Source organism: Pelophylax lessonae, assembly GCF_965119305.1.
Source record: "Pelophylax lessonae genome assembly, chromosome: 6".
NCBI lineage: Eukaryota > Metazoa > Chordata > Amphibia > Anura > Ranidae > Pelophylax > Pelophylax lessonae.
In genome coordinates this window covers 192,651,743-192,678,640 of record NC_138773.1, presented here as the reverse complement: position 1 = coordinate 192,678,640, position 26,898 = coordinate 192,651,743, and the positions used below count along the sequence as shown (strand labels likewise).

Genomic DNA, 26,898 nt, shown 5'->3' with positions numbered 1-26,898 from the left:
ACAGCCTTTATTTTCGTATGCGCTGATTTACAAATGACATTATACACATTTTTTTGATCTTTATGCAACCTGCCATCTACTGTTCTGGCAGTGGTAATTTTTTTAAAAGTAACGAGTAACTATGCAGCACAAAAAAAAAATATCGGAGTAGAAGTATCGAAATCATCGAAAAAATGTAGTGAAGTAAAAGTAGAAGTAGGAGAAAAAAATTCTACTCTAGGAAAGTACAGATACCGCATTTCGGTACTTAAGTACAGTACTTAAGTAGTTCTACTTCGTTACTATACATCTCTGCCATTTAGAAACATGCAACTGCTTTTGATTTTGCTGGCTGTAAAGAATAATGATGTGATGACATTATAGCAACAGTTAGGCTAGGTCATTTTCAAAAAATTACGATGATTTACTAAAAGAAATTGAGAATGTTTCCTCAAAAAATAGTTTAAATATTCTCTACAATTATCCAACCATGTGAAGAGCATGTTTCTGTTCACTTTGAATTCTAAATCATGTGCAGATGCTTTTTACATGATTGGATAATTGAAGTGAGTATGAACACTATTTTTAAATTAGAATTCTACACTCCTTTAAGTAAATTAGCCCAATTGTCTCTGTCTCTGGATACATCCAAGTTGTCCTATTTCTAGTAGGTCCAGACTGCTTTACTCTATATCATGATATGCTATACCACATTTGAACTTATACATAATACTGCTTCAAAAAAAATTCACCAAGAACTCTCTTTCATGCAATAAATCAATCTTCATAAGAACCGCTGCATCCACATCATGGTGTTCTTTTAATGCATCAATTTCTTCAGTGTTCTTAAGGCTACGATAAAGAGAAATGCAGAATGTTCTAATCTAATACAAATGAATGAATCATTCATTATTACAGTATATTAACAGAATTGTACCTCATCTACCCAAACCATATTTTATAATTGTACTGTGTAGTTGTATCAGGGGCTGACTAGCAACTTTCGGCCCAGGGGGCAAGTACAAACCAGAGGCTCATGGTGCAGAAAATTCGGCCCCCCTCCCACTCTACCTCTTCCTGGCCTCCTCCTGACCCCCATTCCAGTCTGAAGCTCCGCTCCAGGTACTTTCTACTCACTGGCTAAATCGGAGTTCTCAACCTGGCCAGCAGGGGTCAGTTGGGGGAAGCTGGGACAGCTCGGTTGGGGCTGCCTGGGGGAGAAGAGTCTCCAGTGGGGCATTGAACCAGCCTCTGCTCAGAAACAGTTTACACCATCCATGCTGGGGGGGGGGGGGGGGGGGCTGCGCTCTGTCCTTGTCTTCAGCACACAGTAGGTCAGCGTCAGGGACCTTTTACTTGTCTTCACCAGGAATCCCTTAAGGCATGTCTGTGGCAGAAGCTTTGAAGTTAATGCAACTTTAAGTTGCACATATATGAATGGTTATCATTGGAAAATATGGGGAACGACTTGTCATGCAACTTTGATGTCCAAAAATGCATGACAAGTCGCACAAGTGTGAATGTAGCATTAAACTTACATTTAGGGTATTTACACTTCTCCAAGAGGGCAGAAAACTACTTGCATACCTCCTCACAGCAATGAGATTTTAAATAACCCTAAGGATGGGTTCACACTGTGTGAGGAGCGACTTGTAGCAGGGGATCCGGTGTGTCCCTGTTCGCTGTTTCAGGTCCGAATTCGGTCCGAATTTTTGGCTGAATTTGGACCTGAAACATACTAGACCATGTACAGGACCCTTCTGCAAACCGCTTCAAATCTGTCCCGGAACAGTGTGAACCGACTCCATCGAGAGCCTGTCACAGTCTCCTGACATGCGAATTGGATTTAAGAAAACCCGCATCCAATTTGCACCACTGTAAATCCAGCCCCAAACTTGCCCCTTCACTGCTTCGTCCCTATGTTACAATGTTTTAATGTGAAAGTTTCATGACAGACCCTAACATCTTAGATCAGCACTAAGGCTCCATTCACATCTGAGTGTATCGTTTTCAGGCTTTTTTTGGGTGTTTTTCAGGCATTTGTTCATGCATTTTTCAGGCGTTTTTTGCAGGTGTTTGGAGGCAGGCAATGACATCTGACCGAAAATGCTTGTAATCTGCCAAAGCTCATGTACTTTTTTGACCTTCAGATGGTTTGCTTCAGGCAACAAAATGCTTATGTGTGAACAGGGGCCATTAAAATGAATGGAATTTTGTTTGTCAGGTGTTTTGGAACTTCAGAGATGAGTGTTTTACGAGCTGAAAAACGATCAGGTGTAAACAGGGCCTCAAAAAAAAAAAAAAAAAAAAAATGGAAACCCGCTCACACAAAGCTGTTATTATTTCAAATCCAAACACTTTTTTAGAAGAACCGTGGCTACCATTTAGCCCCGGTTCACACTAGGGCGACCTGTGAGGCGACCTGGTCGCCTCACAGGTCGCCTCCCATAGGGAAGCTACGGACCCGTTCTAATAGGAGCGACACAAGTCGCTCCGACCTAGAAAAAGGGTCCGGAGCTTCTTTGGGGCGACCAGGAGGCGACCGCCATAGACTTTAATGTTATGAAGTCTGTGGCGGCCGCTCCGAGGTCGCGGCGCGCTGCTCGCACCGCGATCTCGGAGTTCGCCCCTGAAAGTAGCGTCGCGCCAGTGTGAACCGGCGCTCAAAGATAAAAGTTATGGACAGGTATGAAAAACAATTAAACATTCAGATTTTTCACTGCCCTAAATTCTACATATTGCATATTGAACCTTCACTTATACCTCATATCTTTATTTCTTTGCATGTATACATGTTTGTGTATATGCAGGCATTTTTGGATGCACGTATGTGTACACACATGTACACTGATCAGGCATAACATTATGACCACCCACCTAATATTGAGTATGGGGTCATTTTGCTAAAACAGCCCTGACCCATTGAGGCATGGATACCAAAGTAACATCCACATGAATGGCAGGACCCAAGGTTTCCCAGCAGAACATTGCCCAAAGCATCACACTGCCTCTCCCAACTTGCCTTCTTATACTGCATCCCGGTGCCATCTCTTCCCCAGGTATGTGACGCACCCAGCCACCTTCTTCCAACAGAACAGGCCACCTTCTTCCATTGCTTTGTAGTCCAGTTCTGATGTTCATGTGACCATTGTAGAAGCTTTTGGCCCGGGACACGGGTCACCCGGGGCTTCATAGCCCCATAAACATCAAACTGCAATGCCCATTTTTTTTCTGCTTTCATCACATCAACTTTATGGACAACATGTACACTTGCTGCCTAATATATCCTGCCAATTTTCAGATGCCATTGTAATGAGATGTTCCCTTAACCTGCCAGTGGTCATAATGTTATGGCTGATCGATGTACAGTGCCTTGCGAAAGTATTCGGCCCCCTTGAACTTTTCGACCTTTTGCCACATTTCAGGATTCAAACATAAAGATATAAAACTGTAATTTTTTGTGAAGAATTAACAACAAGTGGGACACAATTATGAAGTGGAACGAAATTTATTGGATATTTCAAACTTTGTTAACAAATAAAAAACTGAAAAATTGGGCGTGCAAAATTATTCAGCCCCTTTACTTTCAGTGCAGCAAACTCTCTCCAGAAGTTCAGTGAGGATCTCTGAATGATCCAATGTTGACCTAAATGACTAATGATGATAAATAGAATCCACCTGTGTGTAAACAAGTCTCCGTATAAATGCACCTGCACTGTGATAGACTCAGAGGTCCGCTTAAAGCGCAGAGAGCATCATGAAGAACAAGGAACACACCAGGCAGGTCCGAGATACTGTTGTGGAGAAGTTTAAAGCCAGATTTGGATACAAAAAGATCTCCCAAGCTTTAAACATCCCAAGGAGCACTGTGCAAGCGATAATATTGAAATGGAAGGAGTATCAGACCACTGCAAATCTACGAAGACCTGGCCGTCCCTCTAAACTTTCAGCTCATACAAGGAGAAGACTGATCAGAGATGCAGCCAAGAGGCCCATGATCACTCTGAAAGAACTGCAGAGATCTACAGCTGAGGTGGGAGACTCTGTCCATAGGACAACAATCAGTCGTATACTGCACAAATCTGGCCTTTATAGAAGAGTGGCAAGAAGAAAGCCATTTCTTAAAGATATCCATAAAAAGTGTCGTTTAAAGTTTGCCACAAGCCACCTTGGAGACACACCAAACATGTGGAAGAAGGTGCTCTGGTCAGATGAAACCGAAATCAAACTTTTTGGCAACAATGCAAAAACTTTATGTTTGGCGTAAAAGCAACACAGCTCATCACCCTGAACACACCATGCCTACTGTCAAACGTGGTGGTGGCAGCATCATGGTTTGCGCCTGCTTTTCTTCAGCAGGGACAGGGAAGATGGCTAAAATTGATGGGAAGATGGATGGAGCCAAAAACAGGACCATTCTGGAAGAAAACCTGATGGAGTCTGCAAAAGACCTGAGACTGGGACGGAGATTTGTCTTCCAACAAGACAATGATCCAAAACATAAAGCAAAATCTACAATGGAATGGTTCACAAATAAACATATCCAGGTGTTAGAATGGCCAAGTCAAAGTCCAGACCTAAATCCAATCGAGAATCTGTGGAAAGAACTGAAAACTGCTGTTCACAAACGTTCTCCATCCAACCTCACTGAGCTCGAGCTGTTTGCAAGGAGGAATGGGCAAAAATTTCAGTCTCTTGATGTGCAAAACTGATAGAGACATACCCTAAGCGACTTACATCTGTAATCGCAGCAAAAGGTGGCGCTACAAAGTATTAACTTAAGGGGCTGAATAATTTTGCACGCCCAATTTTTCAGTTTTTTATTTGTTAAAAAAGTTTGAAATATCCAATAAATTTCGTTCCACTTCATGATTGTGTCCCACTTGTTGTTGATTCTTCACAAAAAAATTACAGTTTTATATCTTTATGTTTGAAGCCTGAAATGTGGCAAAAGGTCGAAAAGTTCAAGGGGGCCGAATACCTTTGCAAGGCACTGTATATGTACTGTATGTTATCCATGATGTTTGATGATTGTTGGCTCATGATTTTATCAGTCAGACTTTTATTTACATTATATAATGTTTTGTTGTAGCCCTAATGACACCCCAAACACATTGGCTGTCTTTTAAGACAATATCAATAAATAAATTTGGACTTATCTTTTGGTCTGGCGCTCCTACCATATATGCATGGCTTATTTCTGTTCACCTATATCTAACAGTGTTCTGGCAAATATGTTCATGATAAGGGTCATAAAACTCTATACCCTGATAATCTTGAAAACAAATAAAAAATAATAAAAAGGAAAACTATTGTTATATACAATATGCTATACAAGTCATATTTTAATTAAATGTTATTAAAATTGCATTTCCTTTTCAATCTGCAGTGCTGTAATTTTCTGTAAAATTCAATACAATATGGCTACCTGGAGGCATTCTGTCCACAGATGGTGTACAGAACGCCTCCCACTTCAAATATGTAATTTCCTGCTTATGTAATTGGCTTACTGATTTTCCTAGAAATCTGAACTAGGATACAAATCAGATTTTGAGCATCCCCTGCAACAAAAAAATGTTTTTAGTGAGATACTCTCAAAGGCAAATCATGTCTAAAAGGATGCAGAACCTGCAACTTTCCTCATTAGAGCCTTGCAGGTGCAGCAGCTGACTGATAATTAGAAAGCCATGCAGCAGATTCACTCTGCACATGTGCAAATATTTTTTTTTCTCAACAAAAATGGAATTAGTGTTTAAACTACTGAATAACTGCTAGAAACAAGGAAGCTAGGAGTTACACATGAACCATGAACAGGGAAGGACTGGGCTTGAGGGCAGGAAGCATTTGTCCCCTGAACCAGTTCAAATAATATATGCTGGGATAGTGGCCCTGATTGGAGAATGAGATAATCCTCTTTTCAGACCCTAATTAGAGTGGGACCCACAGTCAGTGACTACTGCTGTACTTTATACGAAGGTTCTTCAAAAAGTTTCCGCACTTTTTTTTATAAGTTTCACAGTCATTTTCACCAGTGTGACAACTCTTATACTAAATTGCAAGGTCAGCCGGTTTGCCAGACAGACTAGTCACATGAGACTCTCAGACACAACCAAACACTCCTGCCTTCACTGTTTCCAACGAAACTATAAAAGTGCAGAAACTTTTTAAAAAAACCCTCTTATAGCTTTCTTCTTCCTGTATACAGCTTAAATTTTTCAACATCTACTCCCTTTGAAGCTGGAAAATGTTAAGTGACCGAATGGAGAGAGCTGCAATCTAAGTCAATGCTGGAAGAAAGCAAAACTGGTTGGTAAATGTATCGTGATCATTTGGTAAAGCAGACCTTGCACCTAAAATACAAGGTCCACTTTTTAAAATGCTTCCCTCCCCCTGCTAAAACACTGAGTTAACCACTTCTGGACCTGAAGGCTTTACTCCCTCAAGACCAGGCCATTTTTGCGATTCCGCACTGCGGTATTTTAACTAACAATTGCCTGATCATGCCACATTGTTCCCAAATAAATTTATGTCCTTTTTTTTCCCCACAAATAGAGCTTTCTTTTGGTGGTATTTGATCACCTATGCAGATTTTATTTTTTGGGCTATAAACAAAAAAGAGCGACAATTATGAGAAATATATATATATATATATATATATATATATATATATATATATATAATTATTATTTTTTACTTTCTGCTATAGAACACAGCCTTAGGGTTCTAGGCCCGGAACGGTGGAGATTCTCACTCCTATTCTACTCCCTTTTTTTTTTTTTTTACTACTACTTTTTCACTTGCCATACCTCTTTATAACCTGTAACGCTTTGGTTATACCTGATTCCTCTATGTTATAGTTCATTTATCTGTGTACATGCATTGGAACCTGTTGAAAAACTGTAATTCCTGTTATATTTGTTCTAATATTTGCTTATGTAAAAACTCAATAAAAACCTATTGAATGGAAAAAAAAAGAACACAGCCAAAACATGTTTTTAAAAAATCTAACTTTTTCATCAATTTAGGCCAATTTGTATTCTGCTACATATTTCTTGGTAAAAAAAAAAAAAACCCCAATAGGTGTATATTGATTGGTTTATGCAAAAATTATAGCGTCCATAAACAATGCAATATTTTTATAGAATTTTATTTATTAATTTTGTTTTTCTAGTAACGGTGGTGATCAGCAATTTTTAGCAGGACTGCAACATTGCAGAGGACAAATCACACATCTAACGGACACTTTTGACACTTTTTGTGGACCAATGACGCTAATACAGTGATCAGTGCTTAAAAAAATGGACTGTTACTGTACTAATGACAATGGTTGCTCTGGCTGGGGGAAGACAGAGATTCGGGCTCCAACTTGGCAGAAACACAATATCTCCATCTTGCCCCCTTGCAGAATGGCGATCTGCCTTGTTTACATAGGCAGATCACCGTTCTGCCTCTCCCAGGATGATCGTGGGTTGCCGACGGACATCGGGTCCACTGGACCCGTTGATTGAAATCCCCGTTTCGCGCACTAGCACCACTTTGCCGCAGTAAATACACGGCGGCTGGTCGGCAAATGGTTAAATGTAAAAAAAAAACACCTGTAGACCAATTGAAAGTGTGAAACACGTCTATCTCTATCTGGTTGGGGATCTCCAACCCTTAGTGCGCTATGACTAAGCGTTAAGGGAGCATAAAAACATGTTAGCTGGTGATGCTGTTCCCCTCTATTTGTGCGTTTGGACATGTTTTCATGGACTTGCTCAAATAAAGGTGATTTTACTGGACGTGTGGCCAACCAGAAGTCTTTGTTGCTCATTGGAATCCGCGATGAACGGGGTGTGTTAGTGGAGGTGGAGATGGGAGACTAACCTAGAGCGGCATTCACACACATATTTGATCTCCACCCCTTACCTCTTCTTTTCAGAACAGCAAAACTGCACAGTTTCTTTCAAATCAGCAAACTTATGAGCATGCAGTTTATCAGTGCCACTGCCATTTGGCTGCTGAGAAGATGGCTTTACAGAAGGTGGCTTTAGTGGCTGTTCACTTTTGGGGTGTTTCTGAGTTGTGTGGCCTGTATAAAAAAACAGTGAACATAGTTATAATGACATATGAAGCCTTGCTGTTCAAGCTGGCTGCCTGAATTATCTGAAACAAACATTTATTCTCATTACTTATACTTTATATCAAACATATTGTTGTATAATAACAGATCTTACATACTGAAAAAGCACTTCACTTTTTATATAATACAATTAAAATCCTGTAATTTGGTTGACAGGTTAGTACACAGAAGCCCTGGCAGAAATTCCATTACCTTACATTAGTCTGATGCCAGGATTTTTATGTAAGCACTAATTATATTTCTAAACGTACCTCTTGTGATAAAGTAGCCTTTATGCACCATTACAGAGCATGATTAATGCATAATGCATGTACCCTTTATTTTGTTTCTTTTCAGTCTCATTTTTTCTTCACATGCAGTTATATAGGTTTAAGTTAAAATTTTCGCTTTCTCACTGCCTGTTTTAACCCCCTAAATGCTGGACTACCGTGCCAAAACTGCTTGCATTGCACCCAGTTGCAACGCGGCCGTTAGTGGTAGTAGCAGGGAGTAAAAATCCTGCTGTGGCATGTGTACATCCCTGTACATCCCTGGTTACTTCCCTTCCACCTAAAGGGGGAGCACTTGAGAGGCATTAAAGACGAGTCTAATGCCTCGTACACACGCAAGGATTATCGGCCGACTGATCGTCCGACTTTTGTCCAGAGTGGTGTTTTGTTGGTTGGAATGTGCCTAGACTGCACACGAATTTTCTTGGCCAACAAAAATCTACTTCAGAAGTGAGGTCATGTGCTGGTTTACTTTCCGTGTGTTTTTTCTTCTCTGAGCATGCACAGTCTTGCTCATCAGATTTTTGTCTGCCGAAATCTGTACTGACTGACGGAAAATCGGCCGTTGTGTTGACGGCCAACAAAAATTTTATAGCCTGCACACCAGATTTTTTTCGGCCGAAAAGCCGGAGTCGGTTGTCGGAAGCATCATACTAACAAGCCGAAAATCGGCCGATCGGACGTTGGCCGAAAATTCCCGGCCAATTATCGATGCGTGTGTACGAGGCATAAGACAGTAATTTGAGGCACATTCGGAAACTTTTCCCCTACCAATTATTTATAGAGCTTTAGTATCTTATCCCAGAAGGGTGCGGGACATAGTTCCCATGACCTGTAGTCCCCTCCAACACATATTCAGGATAGATGGGTCTATCTTGTGTAAAATTGTACGGCATCAATAGCATCTCGACAATATCCTGTAGTCACGTTCCTAAACAAGTGAGGAGATCAGTAAGTAAGTTTTGTAAGTAAGTGCCAGTGTCTTATCCCACATCTATGTCCTCAGGGGATGTGTTCAGTTCACTCTCCCATTTAGCTATAGGTGGTGGAGGATTTGGAAAGGTTTCTGTTAGCAAAAATTGATATACTGTACTAGGGAAAGTGGATGTTCTGGTCTGGTGAACCGGGAAAGTAATGACTCAAAGTCCATGTAAAGGCTAGTCAAAGACTTCAAGGGGGGTAAAGTCCCGAGATGATGCTTACGCAGACTGTGTTCAATCCAGGCTCTTGAAAGGTTTTGTAATTTTGGTATCATCTGGGGAAGGGGGACTAGTTTGCCTGTCTAAAGAGTATGACAAAAAACAGAAGGTTTTTATTTCTCACCCAAGAGAAATTAGGACCAATAACATGCTGGGAGGAATGCATAGCAACCATAAAGTGGAGTCATGGGGCTTAGTCTGAAGGAAAGTAAACCCTTGGTAATGTACATATCCAAAATCTATAAGGTAGCAGAGGTAAATAAAGGCAGGCAGTCTGCAGCCTACACTTGGGATCTGTCCATGGTAAGGCGGTAAGATCTGTGTCTAAGTAATTTTCTGAAGAAATCCATAGTTTAGTGGTTTTCCCGTCAAACCAATTTATTACTCTAATCAGGGAGGCTGCATTAAGATATTAAAAAGCTGGGGAAGGGCCACTATTCCTTTATTTTTTTGGTAGGGATAGCACTGCAGGTTTTTTATGGCAGCAGATGTAGGTACGTGTGGCTTTGGTTATAGACAAAAAAAAAAACCTGCCAGCTGGGGCGCTGGGACCGCTTAGAATGTATATAACAATTTTGGTAGTATATCCATTTTGCTCACGTTTATGTGTCCGAACCAGGACATTTTTGGTTTGGGATTTTTTTAGATAGTTACATTGGTTCAGCTTGGACCAATGTAACTATACATGTAGGCAGATGCAGATATTCCTCCGTCCAAAAGGTGGCAATGTACTATTATACAGATGGAGTGGAGTATGTTGGGGAAATAGCCCCCTCGTGGACTCGTTTGGTGTCTCAGAGGGAGCAGCTGTGTGATTGGACACTGCAACCTCTGGAGACCTCTGGTGGCTATCTTGGGTGAGGCAACCCTTTTTAAAATAATGGTCCAAACTTAATTTTGGTGCACTTTTGGTGATAGAATTATAGGGAGAAGAACCTGCATGAGGGACAGTGAATAGCTCATGGTCAGGTTCCTGGTGAAGAGGGATAATTTAGAGAAGGCTCCTTCTCCATTATACACATTCCAGTGAGTATTACAGAGACAAGGAACCAGTGCAGGCTGCAGGAATACTCTCTACTCATACCTAGAAGGCACATTACCCTTGCTAACAGAAGTTATCGTCTAGTAACATATACTGTAAATGCTGGGAAACTGGACATGCTCTGAACTGTTTATATCAGTGATGAAAATAAGTTTATTTGTTACTGTGTGGGTACTTCCTCCCTAGTCCAAGGTACCCAATGTATGGCCCCGTCTACATGCATATACCATACCTGGCCGATCAACCTGGAAACTAGAGATGTGCGCAACAAAAAAATGATTTTTATTTTTTTTCAAATTTGTTCATTAATTTAATAATTTAGTTTCATCACATTTGTTATTTTAGAATAATTCATTTTTCAGAATTAGTTTCGTATATTTGTTATTTTCAAATTGATTAAAAATTTTAAAATATTTGAAAATTATTATTTTCAAATCGATTTGAATTTTGGAAGACAGCGATATTTGTTCTATTTTTTCTATTCTAGTCTAACCTATTTTTTTCTATTCTATTCTTTTCTCTATAATTTTGGAACTTTCTATAGGGCACCCACAGATCTAGAGGAACAAAAATTGGACCAGTTAGACAATCTGTTCAATTGCTATTGTTTTTCCCTTATTACCCAGCTGCAGTGCACTTCCTCCACCATAATCTTGGTCGGGGAAGCAGGGAAGCACTGGTGGTTAGATTATGTCCACCTGCACTCTAATCTTCTTTAAAAAAAAAAAACACAGCAATAGATTCATTTAAATAAAGTACATACTGAGTTTCTGTGGAAGGGATGTATGCCGAGAAGCAAGCAGCCACCTATGATAAGATGGACACTCAATCAATTTCACAAGCCCTAATACTTCACATTTGCCCTGTGAATGGAAACAAAAACATATCAGGAGGTTTATCTTCTGTACCCAAAAGTATCTTTTCTATATGATATGTTATCATCGTCACTTGAACACATTTTTCTGAAGGAATTTTGTTTTTTGTTAAAAAAAGATTATGGTAATGATATCTATAAAAGGTTGTTTGACCAAGGAGTCAGCACCAATTCTGGTGTTGTGTTGTATTTAAAACTATAGCGTATGCCAGTAACAGGTAAAGATGGTTATTTGGAGTAGATACAAGAACTGCATCAAATTAATAGGTGGCTAGTAGCCCCCCAGCACTAGAAAGGGATTGCTTGGTATCTGGCAGCTTTTACAGGGAGTACAGACAATGCAAGAAGATAACCAGGATAAAGCAGAATTCTGGGCAACCAGTTAAGTACAAAGTTTAACTATGTATAAGGTTACAGAAAGGAATTTATAATTCAGTTCAGCTTGGCATGTGGATCTGCTGCCCTCGAATTTCTATCCATGTAAATACCCGTGCTCGTAATTTTACACAGTTAATTATGTATGCACTTCCTGTCTCTGTCAGGCTGGGTTGAAAACCCCAGAATGGAGCCTTACAAACTTAGGAAACAGAAACTGTTAGGCAGGTATACTATGTTCTAATAGTTAACTGCAGTTTCCCATAGCTTCTTAGGTGTGTATCTAAATCCTTGGGATAGGCTTATCTCTGTCCAATTGTTATTATTTTACATGCACATTGCCAGAAAGCTAGGTCTGTGCTACTGTCTGTGTGTAGTGGTCACCTTCCAGTATATTGGTAGGTTGCCCTGTTTATTGCAATAGAGTTTATATACAGCTGTTCTGTTTTTAGCTAACCCAGTCTCTTCTGGTGTAGGATCTATAGCTAGTTTTAGCTTAGGGCAAAGTAATTTGCACAGGCTAGAGCCAGGTTAGGCATCCAACAGCCACTTCTGGTAGTGGTCCAGTTAGATGATATATTAGAAACTGTTAGGAACTAAGAGGCAGAAAAGATAGGCAACTCTGAGTTAGAGTGCCACACTGCAGTTTCTCCTGGTGAAAAGCTGCGTTCCAGGCTGGTTCAAGGTCAGAGATGCTCCTCCTCTGGAGTTATCTCTAATAACAACTACTGTATATCCACCCGGGTATACAGTATGTGCAGGATTCCATCTGGACTCTTTGCTGAAAATACCTGTTTGTACATTGAATGTATGTACTATTATTAATTTTTTATTTTATGAAGTTCGAAAAAAAATTCCATACTAGTGTGCATCTATATACTTTTGGTTAATTTTATATGCTTACTGCAGTAGTTCCTCAGCTCCCAAATACTTTGATTAGATCCTGTCCTGGGTGGAGGCACTGCCAACTTTATTATCAAACCTCTTCCACTTAGCAAAGGCTCTGGTTCTCTTATTTACCTACAAGTTTAGTGCAGTATCCTGTTTGGGGAGGGCCATTTTTCATAACACCCCTACCCCCCCCCCCCCCAAAAAAAATAGAAGAGGACTGTACAAGCATTCTTGCCAGACCTGACAGCAGATCCTGAGCTGTGCTGCAGCAGTATAACTTGGTTATATTAATTGCACAAAATGCTCTGTTTCCTGCAGGTTGGTCAATAAATTTAATACTGGGAACCAATGACTTCATTCCTCTGGTCATTGTGCTCTCTTCTCCTGCCAGGATGTTCATGGTAAGCAGCAGAATCTGAATTGAATACGTATCCTGCTGCACATATACTTAAACAGCTGCATTTAAAATTTCAATTTTGAATGAATACATAACTGCATTTTTTTGATATTTTTAAATATGCTTGGGTTTAACTAGATTGAAAACAGTTAAAGTAGAACTATAGGAAAAACTTTTTTTTTTCATTTTGGATAAAGCAAGAGAGGGTTATAAAATTTTTTTCCGCTATCTGTATCCCATTGCTGAGATTTCCCTTCCAAACAGGAAGTGAGAGAAAATCCCTGCAAATTAAGGGAATTACTTGGGGACCCCCTGGTCACCAGAACTAGTGTCCACATTGGAAGATTTCCTTTCTATTACTTTTCTGGGGACAACCCAAAATTTGGGATTTTCTTTTACTTTGACTTTTAATGACAACAGTAACAGGACAAATAGAGAGGGTGAATATTCTTAACAGGGGTACAGACAGCAATAAAAACTGACATACATTTTAATCCCTCTCCACCCTATTCAAAAAAGTTTTGCCTTTAGTTATACTTTTAGAAAGACAAATTTTAAGGCTGGATTCACACATAAAACAAGTGGCGTTAATGTAAAACCGATTGAATTTCCATAGCATTTAACAAGCATTTTATAGACATTTGTCGTAGCAACTGGGTAGTGATTGTCAAGCATTCACCAAGAGAAATGCCATGGTGTTGTTTAACAAGAAGCTACATAGGCTTCTAATGTTTTCTGACAGCCCAACTAGAAGTCTGCTGAACATTAGCAAAGCTTCTTCAATTGCAGATGAGGAGATCAGACAGTTAAAAAAAATCTTGCACTCTTTCTCTACTCTACGCCTGACTCTAGGGCATAAAATACCTCCTTTCCCCTTGGGCATGCTGGCAGTTGATCTGCCACTTGGAAAATGCTATACATCCCCGTGTCCTCTGGGACATGCTTCCCTGCTCCCATATACCAGCCACTTGACAGATGCCGGTGGATGCGGGACTTAGTCCCGGAGCTATCCCACTCTACCAGCATTTCCCATGTTCCTTGATACGTCAAACTCCAGACGGTGTATATTAACTGCTTATGGTCGGGAGCTCTGCTCCCCCCGCACTATACTCAGTTCACAGGACCGCTTGTTTGATACTTACTTGATTACCTTATTTGTTCACATGCATTCTGAAATGTTTCTGTATCACTAGTCGTACAAGTCTGTTTTACACAATTGCTCTCAACTGCTATGTATGCCTTATTCCTCTAATATAAATAAAGAAATTCCAAAAAAAAATCTTGCAGAATAATTATTGTTTCCTCAGAGACAAATAGGTTTCTGGCTAATACAGTATGCACATTCCCTTTCCCTGCCCTAAACAGGCTCACGTGACTCATGTTCCTGTTTGGAGGAAAATCTGGCATAAAACACATTATGCAAGCACTTCTGACTGTTCACTAATAGTTAAAGCCAGGCCTTTGGACAGCAAAGGGGGCTTTTAGCTAAATTAGGTCTGATAATTGCTAAATAGTTATATACAGTAGTTAGTCTGGCTGCAAAAAGACACAAGTCTATCTAGTTCAACCAATTGAATATATACAAACAAATACACACAATCCTATATATACACACAATCCTATACCCACAGTTGATCCAAAGGAAGGCAAAAAAACTCAAAGCATGATCCAATTTGCTCCAGCGGGGGAAAAATGTTTTCTGATCCCCAAGAGGCAATCATATATTCACTGAATCAACTTTACCTATAAATGTTAGTATTCAGTTATATTATGTGTATCTAGGAAATAATCCAGGCCTTTCTTAAAACAATCTACTGAGCTGGCCAGAACCAGCTCTTGAGAGAGTCTATTCCACATTTTCACATTTCCCATTTTCACATTTTCAAGAGTGTGCCCTTGTCCTCTGTGATGACCTTAAAGTGAATATCTTAAACCCAAGTTCACTATCTGGACCACTTATGTATTTATACATGTTGATAATATCCCCCCTTCATTTCCTCTTCTCAAAAGAGAATAAATTCAGTTCCTCTAATCTTTCCTCATAGCTGAGATCCTTATCAGTTTGGTTGCCCTTCCCTGCACTTTCTCCAGTTCCTCAATATCCATTTTATGAACTGGTGCCCAAAACGAAACTGCATATTCCAGATGAGGTCTTACTAATGATTTATACAGGGGAAAAATTATATCTCTCTCTCTCTGAAGTCCATGCCTCTCATAATACAAGAAAGGATTTTGGAAACTGCAGGTTGGCATTGTATGCTATTATTAAGCTTATGATCTACCAGAACACCCAGATCCTTCTCCACTGTTGACTCACCCAGTTGTACTCCCCTTAGAATGTATGACACATGCATATTTTTAGTCCCAAAGTGCATAACTTTACATTTATCAATATTAAACCTCATTTGCCACATAGTTGCCCAATAAAACAGTGCATTGAGGTTGACTTGTAAGTTGGAGACATCCTGTAAGGAAGTTATTCCACTGCATAGCTTGGTGTCATCTACAAACACCGAAATGGTACCCAGACCCTATATCATTTATAAATATATTGCCCCAACACTGAACATTGGGGTACACCACTGATAACCTTAGACCGTTCAGAGTAAGAATCATTAACCACTACTCTCTGAATTCTTTCTTTTAGCCAGTTTTCTATCCATTTACAAACTGATCTTTCAAGCCTGTAGACTTCACCTTACACATTAGCCGTGTGTGGGTAACTGTGTCAAACTCTTTGGCAAAATCGAAATATACTATGTCCACAGCCTCCTCTCTGTCCAAGGTTTTACTTACCTCCTCGTGAAAATAAAGCAGATTTGTCTGACTACTTCTATCATGAATCCATGCTGTCTGTTACTTAAAATATTTTTTCCAGCAAGAACTCATCTATGTGGTCTTTTATTAAACTCTCCAACATCTTCCCGACTATAGAAGTTAAACTAACAGGTCTATAGTTACTTGGTAAAGACTTTGATCCCTTTTGGAATATAGGCACCACATTGGCCTTATGCCAATCCAGTGTTACTATGCCAGTCTTTAAAGAGTCTCTAAAAATTAGAAACAATGGCTTTTAAATGAAAGAGCTCAATTCTTTTAGGATCCATGGGTGGATGCCATCTGGTCCAGGTGCTTTTTTCACCTTTATTCTGTCTAAATATTTCTGGACCATATAAATTTTGAGCCATAGTGGATCCCTGGGAGCTGTGTCACTACCATCCCCATTATGGACATGAGCTCCCCCATGCTCCTTTGTATACACAAAGCTGAAGAAGGTACTTAGCAAATATGCCTTCTCTTTGTCCCCAGTCATCCATGTATTTATACATGTATTATTAAATTAAATTGTTTATAAGGTAAAATGTGTAAAAGTGAAAAACAATGTGTGGAAAATAGCAAATAGGAAATCATTTATGTTAACTGAAACATCTCTGAATACTAAAGATTAGATAGAAGGAGGTTGTCTTTTTAAAGCCGCATTAAACCCAAAACCAAACGTGTAATATATTGCATCTTACCAGTCTGAAAATGTGGTGGCTGCATTTTTTTTTTTTTTTTTTTAGGCTTTCTTCCCCTCCATTTTCCCCTGATGATCTGGCCAGTAACACATCTCCTGTAGCGTGCCCTCATACTGGATAAAGGAGCACAGGGGCACAGAATCACAGTTGATTCGGGGGGAGGTGTGTTTTAGATGTATTATTATATTGTTTTTATTGTACAGGATTTATATAGCGTCAACAGTTTGCACAGCGCTTTGCAGATTTAGATTACTCACAAACCTCTGCTACACAAGCAGTTACAGCAACAGTTTTTTTTTTTACTTTTGCGATAAAGGTTTTACTTGAATAAAAAAAAGCTGATCATTGTAAGTAGGGATGCACTGATACTGAGTACTGATACTTTCAGTCAAGTACTCACCGATACTAAGTACTAATACTTTGCAGTGTGATCTGCATCTATACAAAATGAATGGGCGCATATCACAGTGTAAAGAATCGCATGCGATTTGAACAGAAATGCTGTTTCCTTTCCTGTCCAAATAACATGCGGTTTCCTCACCATTCCTGAGTGAACCCAGGTTTGTCATAGTGATTTCAGACTTGATTTACACAGGAGCAATGCGGGAGACCGCATGCGATTTGGACAAGGATTACACCACATTCCTGTACAAATTGAATGCAATTCTTTTTAGTGCGATTTGGGCTCATTCATTTTGTATGGATGCAAATTGCACTGCAAAGTATCAGTTTCGGGTAACCTGGGTATTTTCAAAGGTACGAGTACTCGTGAAAATACTCGGTATCAGTGGTAAATGGTTTGTCTCAAAACTTCTACCTAATACATTTCTTGGAGAGCTTGTCCTGTTAAAAACAACAGATTTACTGGTCAGTTCACTAGGTGAAAATAAAAGAAAGGCTAAAAAAGAAAACAACTGCAGCCATTACATCTAAGAATTGGTAAGCTGCAATATAATAAAATGTTTGCTTTTGGGTTTAATACCGCTTAAATTCAAAGATGTGTCTGAATTGCTCTCGGTGTGGGATTCAGTGTTATACATTAGCTCTTGAATCAACTTGCATTGAATTGATGGCCATTGCCTGAATAATCTCTGAGACACCACCGTTTCCATGACCTGGGTCAATATGCTGGGCAACCCCAAGGTACTCAGTTATAGACTCCCCCCACTTCCCTTTTCTACCCTTCTTGCACCTTCCCTTACCTGTCTGTCACCAAATTTAAAAGTTGTTAACTCCTGTCAAATGGCTGAAGACATTTTTCATTGTACAACTCTGTTTTATTAATGGGTTCATGAATAGACTTTGTATATTGACACAATGGACCTTCTTGATAGTTGAATGTGTGTCATATACATTCCTCCCAACTTTTTGAGATGGGTACAAGGGACATCTATAAGAAAGAGTAGGTAGGCATAGGACACCCCCCTGCCATGCCAGCTTTAAGGAGAATTATACAAAAGAAAAAAAGATTAGTTTAACCCACAAGAGCTTTTTTTACCACTACTATTCCTTTATACTGGCTTTTGAAATTTACAAATGAAGCAATTTAGAAATTGGATGAAAGGTTTAGCACTGTAAACACTTTTTGAAAGATAAATAGTGCATTTAATTTACACCTACATAGAGAAAAATGAGGGGGAAAAAGGGACTTCCAAATCAGGAACTGTCCCTCGAAATCAGAGACATTTTTTAACTATGCATATACTGTATGTACATATTCAATTTACCCTCTGTTACTATTGAAAGAAAATTTGAAAGCCATAGAGCTTGAACTATTAATGTTGTACTGTAGGACCTTTCTAAGCTTTGCATCCATCCTTAGGCAGATGGTGAGCAATGTACTGATCAGTACCACCACAGGGGTAAGTTAGATAAATGAAAAAGAAAATTGTTAGATAAATGTACATGTGCTGAATGCTATTAACCTGCCTGTACTTACCTCAGTAATGAATACAATGCAGCGCCTTTCCCTGGTATCCTGAGTGATCAGGTGGCCGTAGTGGTATTCTCTAACTTGGCAGTTTTCTGAAATGTTTGTAATGTGCTCAGGAAGCCAGTGAGAAAAGATGTCCAGAGATCTGGGTACAGTAGACAAGAAAAATAACGCTTGTTTAAAGAATCAGTGATGAAAATAAAGATAGAAAAAATATTGCTACCATATTAAATCACCATGAAGCCCATAAATAATGAATGGAACTTTTCAGTGAAATGTGAAAATACCCAATAAATGAAAGTCCCTGTGTTAAATAAAAAGAAAATACGGTATCCTCAGTTGTTCTTGTGCGCAAAGTAAATTTAAAGTCCTTCAAGTGACACCCAAAGTACAAACTCCACCACCATGCAGAGGGCACACTAGATCGCTCCAGATGATGTCGTATGACGAAACGCTTAGGGCGTGGTTTGTTACGTCAATACGTCACTTCCGGTAACGGTGGTTTGAGCCGTTGGAACGCGGAAGCAACTCGGCGAACACCTTATGCTGATAGTGAACTCCCTAAATGTGAGTGGATGCTAACTTGCTTTGATATAACCAACATATACTACGCAATGGAGGCTTCTCTTGTGTTTCAGTGACCGAAGAGTGGTTGAATCATCTGCCTTAAATGTGCGGTAAGCAGCGGTGCACTTGGTGGAGATCCACAAGCCCCATGTTCATTATTTAAAGGCACATAATCACTCACGTGGTTTAATGCAAATACCAGCACTCAGCACCTTCTATGTATATTGTGGCATATGATATGGTACACTAAACACAGCTTATGCACTTTATTGATGTTTTAAATCAGCACTAAGCACCTTGCATCTAAATGGCAAACGCACTATATGCACTATATGCACTTTACTAAAGACGTATGGTTTTATGTATTTTATCTTTCACCAATACGCACAGTACACATTTTTTATTTTTGAAATATCTTTAGAGTGATAGCGCCGACCCCAACAACCTTGCACTTTTTCACTTTTCACTACCTCAGAGGTAGGTTGGTGGCAGCTTACATCACATTGTTTATCCTAGTCCAATCAGGGTACTGAAACTCCATAGCGCTGGTATTAACCCTACCCCTAGTATCCTCTGGACGTCCTCACTCAGCACCACACATCTGGTCCACTAGGCCGACTGCCTGTGACCACTTTCCACACTGACTGGAGGAGAGACAGCCGTCACTCTCCTCCTGGAACCTGGCTTCCGGCCCAAAGACCCCCTGTCACAATGCCCTTGGCTTTTACGACCTATCCCAGGATGCACCACTCTTGTGCCAAACCACTGGGACAGCCACAAAAGCCTGTGTGTCATTGGCTGGGTTTCCTCCACTGTCCGACAGGCTTCCCTATTGGATACAGTGGGAACACTCCCTCAGACCAAGAGACCAAGTGAATCACACATGGACACATGTAACCGGTTCTAACTAGTGATCAGGCTCTCCTGATAAGCAGGCAGAGCAAAAACTATGCTTTTCCAAGCACCTTCCTAGGAGGGTGCTACATTATATTCTAAAATCACAGTGTATATATGGACATATCTCTTCTGCAGTGGTTACTGGGCTGCTTTTACACTGATCCGTAGGTGCACTGTGCTTAGGCTTAGGCCCTGGTTTGTTATTTCAGGCAGACCCAATCAAACCCTCCATTCACCAATGTGGAGCAGCAGATGTAAACAGACTTGTGTCCATTTACACCCGCCTACCTGCATTTCTGATCCGCTAAAACAGAAGGGGATCCGTTCCCTTCCATCTGGGCAGATCAGATGGTTCATAGAGTAGAGCGGGCTTAGTCCGTGTCCGCTCCGCAAAGGCGGAGCGGACACGGACCTGTTATCCGCCCCCTCCACTCATTGTGGCACGCGACCGGTTACCAAGTCGCTTAAGTGGCCCTCGCTCTTCAAAAGGTTGGGCACCCCTGCCTTAAGGCATTCCACAAACACGTTTCACTTTGTAGTTCACAGGAGGGAGGTTTAAAGCTGGCATTCAAAAACATTTTGTTTATGCACTTTTTTATTTTGTGCTGTTAGGATGTCTAACAGTGTCTGACAGAACCATTGTTGATGCAGGTTCAGTAGACATTGTCACAGTTCTGGAAGCAGACAAAACACAGCATGCAAGATTAAAAAGAAGTATTACTCTGAGCAAACCATCAGTGAGTACTGTCACCATTGCCGATCCTTTGATGTTTATTACACATAACTTTGGTAAAGCTAAAACACCAATCAGAAAGCACTAATAACAGAAATACATCAGAGATTTGTAACCATAGGCCCTTAGGCAAATACAAATTTTGTGTTGTGCATTGGACACTATGGAGGCTTTCCTAGTGATCTAAGACAAATGACCTTCCTCCTATGCCACCTTAATGCCTTCACCAAATGTTTTGTGAAAATTCTGTATTTCCAAAGTGTAGGACATGATGGTGGTACTGATCCTTGCTGTTGCAAAGTCTGTGATGTGGGTACAAAACAGAAGACAGTTTGGGTAACTCAGCTCTAACCTGAAATAGTCAAAACGGTATTTAAATTCTTTGTACAATTCTTCATCCAGTTTATTTGCAAAGAAATCTTTCTTGTCCACCACTAAAAATTCAGTTTCAGATGTGCAGACCACTGTGGCATTCCTTCTCTGGCCTTTCAATAATGCAATATCCTGAAATTTAGGCAAATCTACACTGCATTATTAAAGTCTACTATAAAAATAGCCTTATTAGCATATCCATAATATACATACATATACTGTATACAGTACATCTTTATTTAATATCTTACAATTCAACATACCCATTGTAACGTTTAGCCTTGAACCTTCCCCATCTATTGATGGCTACTTGCCTGTTCTCATTATTGTCCTTTTTAGTGAGGCCAGAACTTCAAGCCTGCTCCGCAGGTTTGTCTGTTTTCTCTGTTTGCTCATGCCCTGGAAAGAGGTATACTGTATCTATCTGCCTAGACTTCTGTGTATTATTTGGGCTGTATTTGTACTTGGCTTGTCTGTGGTTACCCTGATCACTGGCCTGCTTCCTCAGCTATTGTCCATCATTACACCTTTCTGCAACCTGTCTGCACCTAAACTGGCCAATAGTCTGCTGAATCTGCAACTGTCTTTTGCGCTAATCCTCCTTGTGAGGACATGGACCACTCTAGTATTTATCCCACTTGTTACTGGCTGTTGTCCTTAGCAGCGTAGGGTCTACCAAATTCTGTGACATCCATATAATTTTATACGCAATATAAAAAGTATTATTCCTAATATAATACATTATCATATTGCATCCTGCAAAAACAACATGCATGGGGCAGAAGAGACATATGCGCTCTGTGCCAGCTGCGAAAGATGTTGTTGACACCATTAATGGAGTGTTTTATGGCGCTTTTCCACTGCATGGAACCGAACGGTTCGGTTCGCTTTTGTGCTTTTCCACTGCTGGTACCGCATGGTACGGTGTAGGAACGGTTCGGTACGGTACGGCGGCGCTTTTCCACTGCATGGAACCGAACGGTACGGCTCTCTAAAACAGTACCACCTCGACTGTGGTTCCAAGAGGTACCATACCGGTACCATATCCCACAATCCTTTGCATGCAGTCACTACTAGCCACTGATTGGTCAGAGAATTGTTGTTATCCCACCCACTTAACTTTAGTACTACTTTAGTGGAAAAGCAAACCATACCAAACCGTACCGAACTGTTCCAACAACGTACCATGCGGTACCAGCAGTGGAAAAGCAAACCGGGCCAAGCAGGGCCGAGTAGAGCCGAGCCGGTACTTGCAGTGGAAAAGTGCCATTATACAGCCCTGACTCCTAACCCTAAATTGTGTATTCTAGGCCTTCTGGATGAGGAAGGTTACATAACAATGATCATACTCCTATTTCTGACCTGAAAATGGGTTGCTCAAAAGTGGAACTGTCCACTTCCACCCACACTGGAATACTGGATACAAGCAGTCAATAATACCCTACCAAAGAAAAAAATAGTGTATCAGCACAGGAGATGTCCTAATAAATTTGAGAGACACAATTTCTGGGGAAAGTGGGGGTCTATTATTGCTGAGGATAGTGGGGATGTATTATTGTTGCAGCAATTTTTTTATTGCTGGGGGGTTATTATTGGTGGGGTCTATTATTTCTGCTGGGTTTTTTTATTGTACTGTGGTTAATTATTGTGCTAGGGTTGATTATTGAACTGGGGGTTATTGCTTGCCCTGGCATTTGCTGTGGGTTATTCCTTACCCTTACATTTGTTGGGGGTTAATCACTTGCTGACAGTTATTGCTGGGGGTTTTTGCTTGCCCTGACACATGCTGGGGCCTACTTTATTCCTATGCCCTATTTTTTCTAAACTATAGAAAGCACAGGAGGGAAGATGGAACACTATAAGTCATACACTGTGAAGCAACACCCACTTTATTGACCACACCCACTTTTGACTTTGCAGCGAGCAACACACTCTGTGTGCTACATTTTTCTTCTCATTTGCCTCAAGGTGGGCAGGTGGTCTACATAACACACTACATTTTTCCTCTCAATTCCTTTAGTGAGTCACTCGCCTGGATGATGGGGCAATCATGAACCCCAAACACATTGGTTACTTTTTGGACTGTTCTCCTGACTTTTACTGCAATAAATCTGAATTTCTTAGCTGAGGTGTGGCTTTTCCATTTCCATTGCTGTCAGCTGTGACAGATTAACCAAAGTCTGTAACCTGGTAAGCATAAGCATAAAGCCCATCAACACTTGCAGGTTGCTTTGGTGAGCACCATGTGGTTCCTTGGACAATGCATCTCAGCCCTCTTTAGAGCCTACATACACCTTGCAACACAGAGGGTCCATTACCTCTCTAACAGCATGGAGCTGGCTCTCAGCAGCCTTGACAGGACTCCTGACTTCCTGGGGGGGTTTTACTAAAACTGGTGCTGCCCCGGCTGTGCTGCAATTGGCAGTAGCACGGACCCCTGGCACTCGACAATCGGCACCGGAGATTACCAAAGAGAGCCCTGTGTAGGCAACAAACACAGGATTCTCTTCTGACAGCAGCAATGTGCTATATTTTTCTTCCTGCAAAATAGGAAGTAAAAAACAGCACATTGCTTAGTAAAAACATGTTAGCCACACAATTAACCCCTTGATCGCCCTAGATATTATCCCCTTTCCCTGACAGTGTCATTAGTACAGTGACAGTGCCTATTTTTAGCACTGCTCACTGTATTGGTGTCACTTATTCCCGAAAAAGTGTCAAAAGTGTCAGTTAGGTGTCTGATTTGTCCGCTGCAATATTGCAGTCCCGCAATAAGTTGCTGATCGCCGCCATTAATAGTAAAATAAATAAATAAAAATTCCATAAATATATACAGTAGTTTTTGAACGGTATAACTTTTGCGCAAACCAATCAATATATGCTTATTGGGATTTTTTACCAAAAATATGTAGCAGAATACCTTTTGACCTAAATTTATAAAGAAATTCGATTTTTTACATTTTTATTGGATGTTTTTTTAGCAGAAAATAAAAAATATTGTTTTTTTTTTTCAAAATCATCGGCCTTTTTTTGTTTATAGCGCAAAAAATAAAAACTGCAGAGGTGATCAAATACCACCAAAAGAAAGCTCTATTTGTGGGAAAAAAAGGACATAAATTTTACTTGGGTACGGTGTTGCACGACCGTGCAATTGTCAATTAAAATAAGTGCCATATCGCAAAAAAATGGGCTGGTCATGAAGGGGGTAAAACCATCGGGAGGTCAAGTGGGTAAATAGATAGGAAGTGCTAACCACTGCCAGCACTGTGCTGACATCTCTGCACCTCCTTGTGCCTCATCCCTTTGCTCCTACAACCAAACATCCGGCACTGTGTGAACTGCTCTTTTATTATTAGCCCCATAATAGTATAAAGATTGCATAATGATATTAAAAGTATAAAATTACAAAATAAATTTGAAGTCTACAAAATCATTGATGTCACCAGAGATTTCTCACCCCAAATTTATCTCCTTTATGCAGCAGGTAAGGTTCTTGATCTAGAAAAATGCTGTTACCATCCTCATCACTGCAAATGGCAACAGAGCCAGAGTATATGAAGTAGAAGCTGCTTCCAATATGACCCTTTTTGATGATCACCCTTCGACGTCCGAACCTGATGGTAAAAAGTGAGTGCTAACATTTACAATAAAAATTAAAGAAAAAAATGTCTGTGATTTGTGCTTGATGTACAGTGCTGTGTTAAAATTTGGAAAGAATGGTATAATAAGGTAAAATTGTTCAGTAAAGAGCAATGTGCTACAGACATAAAAGAACATTAGCCCGTTTATAATATTTGTAGGTTTGTAGGCACCTTCACAATCCTGGTTGAGCTCCCTTACCAAACCTACTATGAGAAAAGTTGAATAAACTTTTCTAAGGATTTGACACTTCCCATAGTCAGGGGAGGACTGGGCCAGGGGGCAGGGGAGCAATTGCCCCCCGGGCTGCTCTGATGCCCCATAAAAAGGCTGCAACACGTCTGCCACAGACATGCCTAAAGAATTCCTGGTGAAGGGAAGTAAAAATACCCTGCCGCTGACCTACTAAGTGTGGGATGAAGGACAGAGCGTAGGCCTCCCACCCCAGCATGGATGGTGTAAACTGTGTTTGAGCAGAGGCCAGTTCCATACCCCTCTGGAGACTCTCCTCCCCTGGCCAGCCCCGACCGAGCTTTCCCAGCTCCCCCCAACCACCCCTGCTGACCAGGCTGGGAACATGGATTCGGCTGGTGAGTAAAGAGTACCTGTAGCGGAGCTTCAGCTTGGAATGGGGGTCAGGAGGAGGCTGGGAAGTGGGAGGGGGGCAGAGTCGCTGCACCATGGGGTTCTGGTTTGTACTTGCCCCCTGGGCCAAAAGTTGCCAGTCAGCCCCTGTCCATAGTATTGGGAAGAGATTCTCTCTGAGCAGGCCCCATTTGCCCTTCTCCTCCCTCCTCTTAAGTGAGTGCAATGTGTGCCTGCTTCCTGCCCAGTCTCCCCTCTGCTGGGATGGCACTATCTGTGAACACATGATTGAACTGAGATACAAATGCAAAGCAGAACATTATTGCTCATTCATCCAGAGCCATCATTGCCAATGTGAAGCAGGTGCAGTTAGCTAGTCTGCCACAGGGTGGCTCTGTCTTAAAATAGTATAGTAAAAGAAAATTTACTAACACGTGATAGCTTCCCTTTTAAGAGAAATCCTTCCTGTAGTGATGTGATGTCATAGGGGAGTCAGGGCCCATATATAAGCCAGGTGGGGGAGGAGCATTTGGGAAGATAGGGCATCGGAGCCAAGTACCCCACACTTATCCAGATGTTGTCAAAACAGCCAAAGTCCTGCTCAGGGCAGAAGTCCCAAAAGAGGTGTAAAGAGTTAAAGCAGAGCACCACCTAACAGGGGAAGCTCCGCTTGTTTGGTACCCGCTCCCACTTCTAGCTTAACTCGCTGCAAAGTCACCCAGACGTTCGGCCCCCCTCCTCCTTTCCCTGCCGCTGGGCCATTCAGAAAGCACAGCGCACTTCGTGCATGCGCAGTAGGTAACTGGCTGTGAAGCCGCAAGACTTTACTGCCAGGTTCCCTTAGGGGGGATGGCAGCACCCAAAAGCCGACTGAAAAATCAGCTGGGGTGAAGATACCATTGGATTTGTGGAAAGGTAAGTGTCCTAATATTAAAAGTCAGCAGCTAAAGTATTTAATTTTTTATTGGGGCACAATATAATGGAGGATATCAGATAGGGAAGAAGTGGGGCAGCGACTTGTCGCCAACATTCAGCCAGTCACAGAGACCCTCTAGCATAAAGTGGAGCACAATATGACGGAGGGTATCACCTTAGTTGGAAGAATAATGCTCTCAAAAGGAAAGAAGTGGGGCAGAGACTTGTGCTTTGTCGCCAACATTCAGCTAATCACAGAGACCCTCTAGCATAGAGTGGAGCACATTATGATGGAGGGTCTCACCTTAGCAGGAAGAATAATGTTCTAGATAGGACAGGAGTGGGGCAGGGACTTGTGTTCTGACTGTCGCCAACATCCAGCTAATCACAGAGACCCTCTAGCATAGAGTGGAGCACATTATGGCGGAGGGTCTCACCTTAGCTGGATGAATAATGTTCTATAATAGGAAAGGAGTGAAGCACGGACTTGTGTTTTGTCGCCAACATTCAGCTAATCACAGAGACCCTCTAGCATAGAGTGGAGCACATTATGGTGGAGGGTTTCACCTTAGCAGGAAAAATAATGTTCTA

General features: G+C 40.9%; 1 protein-coding gene across 1 annotated transcript in view; it reads right to left on the bottom strand.

Moving 5' to 3' along the window:
- LOC309558695 (cyclic nucleotide-binding domain-containing protein 2-like) overlaps positions 1 to 26,898 on the bottom strand; it is a gene marked incomplete at both ends in the record, with an annotated part of 51,794 nt that overhangs the window by 10,134 nt on the left and 14,762 nt on the right. The window contains 6 exons of the mRNA XM_082261753.1: positions 732 to 831; positions 7,888 to 8,050; positions 12,992 to 13,184; positions 18,606 to 18,744; positions 21,149 to 21,300; positions 24,626 to 24,782. Of these exons, the coding sequence (XP_082117879.1) occupies positions 732 to 831; positions 7,888 to 8,050; positions 12,992 to 13,184; positions 18,606 to 18,744; positions 21,149 to 21,300; positions 24,626 to 24,782 (904 nt within the window). The remainder of the gene's footprint in view (positions 1 to 731; positions 832 to 7,887; positions 8,051 to 12,991; positions 13,185 to 18,605; positions 18,745 to 21,148; positions 21,301 to 24,625; positions 24,783 to 26,898) is intronic.